We start from the raw sequence: 2868 nt of genomic DNA on the forward strand, positions 1-2868 counted from the left end.
GAGGGTCCCCACAGTCCCCTCCTGCTCGACCGGGGGCGCGCGACCCCGTGTCCCTAGGTAGAGGGGAGTGTTGGGGTGGGCTGGGAACACACCGCACAATGCAAAAACACACACACACACACACACTCTCTCTCTCTCTACCCTGCCAATACACCCCAGCCAGCACACAACATCCCGCCCCTCCCCCGTTCCGTCCCTCTACATAGATGTCGTACTTCCCGTCGTACCGTATGTGACGACTCATGTCGTCCACCGTAGCGGCGTGCGTCCAGAAGCTGTCGTGTACGGCAGCAAAGACTCCGCCGGCCCGTCGTACAGCCAGCGCCGTCATCATCATATGCGCGCTATCCAGGGAGTGTATGTAATTGGGCGGGAAGCCGTTACGCTGTCGGCGAGGGTCCACGGGGGCCGCCGACTCTCGGCGGTAGTCACGCAGTGTGATCTTCTGCGGGGAGAGCGGGGGGAGAGCGGGGGGAGAAGCGGGGGTAAAACACATGACATGCTCGGGGCTAAACCCCTATCCCCTTCCTTATCCCTGTATCACGTACGAAACCGCACCCCATCATCGTCTGGCGCTGGCCTCCCCACCGAACTCAGGAACCCCCACCCCACCAAGCGCAGATAATATCACACGCACACACGCGCAAAGCACCCTTTCCAAGGCGCATTACCCCTCTCTTAACAAAACTGAACATTTCAAACGTGTGGAGGGTTGCAGGAGGACATTGCGTCGGGTCCCCCTCCTCCTCCCTTCAGGTAACCCCCCGGCCCTTTCCAACCCCCCATCCCCCCCCCCAATACACACACATCCTTCCCCCCATCCCCCCCCAATACACACACATCCTTCCCCCCATCCCCCCCCCCAATACACACACATCCTTCCCCCCATCCCCCCCCAATACACACACATCCTTCCCCCCATTTCCCCCCCCACACACACACAAACCTGCAGGGGTGTCCATACTTGTACGGTTGGCAACTTCCTGTACGGCTGCTCGATGGGAAATCCCAACGGACTCGTCCAACAGACCGGCTGACCCGAGGACACGGCGAACTGGGACAGCGGACGAGGACGGCGACAATGAGGACGAAAAAGTGCGCGGAGTCAGCGCGGCAAGAGGGGGAAGGCGGAACAGGTTGGAAAGCGATGGGCGCGGGCGGGAATATCAGGCGGAGGGCGGGGGGGGCCCTGCACGGTTTACACATGACGAAACATGGCCCGGGTAGTAGTATGGCAACACATCTCGGTAAGGTCTGCTGGTTTCTGGCTCCTGCTGCATGGCCACGCACGCACGACCCTCACCTTTTCCCTCGGATGCCCCTTCCATCTCTTCTTCTCCCTGCCTCTCCCTGCCTCTCCCCCTCTCCCCCTCTCCCCCCTCTCCCCCCCAATACACACACACGCCGCACCTTGGCGCAGTCATCCAGCCAGGCCCTCAGCGCCACCACGGGACCGAACACCTCCCCCATGGACTCGAAGATGATGCGAGACAGGTAGCTGGCCACCTGGGGGGAGTGGGGGGGAGTGAGGGGGGAGTGAGGGGGAGGAAGCATATGTGCAGGAAGTTAGTGGTAGTTAAAGGGTGGAGGTGGAGGTAAAGGTTCAGGAAAACACAATGGCAGGTGTCCTAAACAAGATACATGCATACCCATACCCATACCCATACCCATATCCATATCCATATCCATACCCATATCCATACCCATAGCCATAGCCATAGCCATAGCCATAGCCATAGCCATAGCCATAGCCATAGCCATAGCCATAGCCATAGCCATAGCCATAGCCATAGCCATAGCCATAGCCATAGCCATAGCCATAGCCATAGCCATAGCCATAGCCATAGCCATAGCCATAGCCATAGCCATAGCCATAGCCATAGCCATAGCCATAGCCATAGCCATAGCCATAGCCATACTCATACCCATACCCATACCCATACCCATACCCATACCCATACCCATACCCATACCCATACCCATACCCATATCCATACCCAAATCCCTGCGTACACACCTACTTACGCACACCACTGCGACCCATGCCAACGCTCGCCCACAGAAACATGGGATACACACAGATACACACACACACACACACGTACATACATACACAGAGACATGCCCCTACCTTCCGCCGCTCGCGTTCATTTGTCCAGCCCCGCTCTTCAAGACGATTCTCAATTTGCTCGCGTGCACCCATCATCGTTACGCCGTACACGTACGTCATGACCGTCTGTTTGACCAGCTTGCGGTCAACGCTGCCGTACACCTTGGTGGCTTCGGAGCGGCCTTGTTTACGGTCACGTGCCACGCGATCTGCCACCGCATTCGCCACCGCCTGTGTTCGTGTATGTATATGTATATATGTATATATGTATATATGTATATATGTATATATGTATATATGTATATATGTATATATGTATATATGTATATATGTATATATGTATATATGTATATATGTATATGTATATATGTATATGTGGGCTCAAAAGCCGGGCGCCCAGGGCCGAAAAACAGCGCGGGGGGCGGGTGCAGACGCACACGGCTGGTTAGTCTCTCTGGTTAATGTATGTGTCTGCGTCGGGACAGGGGGTTGGCCCCTTGGGTTACAGCCCCCAACCCCCTCCCCCCCTTCCCCCCCCCCTCCCCCGCACCCACCTGGTACACGTCCTGCGGTCGATCTGCGGGCAGCAGGTTGACCGCCGCCCCGCAGTACCGGTCCCGTGCCAGTGCCGCGTAGTGCTGCAGCCCGTTGCAGGTGCCGTCCTGGGAGGGTTTTGAATTGGTATCTTAGGGCTAAGGTTTTAGAAGCAACTTCCCCCCGACATTACCCGCTAAAAACCCCACCCCCCCTCCGCACAC

At 57.2% G+C, this 2868-nt stretch overlaps 1 protein-coding gene across 1 annotated transcript; it reads right to left on the reverse strand.

The window, feature by feature from the left end:
- Positions 1-259: 259 nt before the first annotated feature.
- VOLCADRAFT_47196 (uncharacterized protein) lies at positions 260-2245 on the reverse strand (the record flags this gene model as incomplete). Its single annotated transcript, XM_002947766.1, has 4 exons — positions 260-442; positions 941-1054; positions 1411-1506; positions 2132-2245. Coding segments are annotated over 4 exons (507 nt in total), but the record flags the coding sequence as incomplete, so codon positions are not given.
- Between the last annotated feature and the right edge of the window lie 623 nt (positions 2246-2868).

The sequence above is a fragment of the Volvox carteri genome, assembly GCF_000143455.1.
Source record: "Volvox carteri f. nagariensis unplaced genomic scaffold VOLCAscaffold_7, whole genome shotgun sequence".
NCBI classification, from domain to species: domain Eukaryota; kingdom Viridiplantae; phylum Chlorophyta; class Chlorophyceae; order Chlamydomonadales; family Volvocaceae; genus Volvox; species Volvox carteri.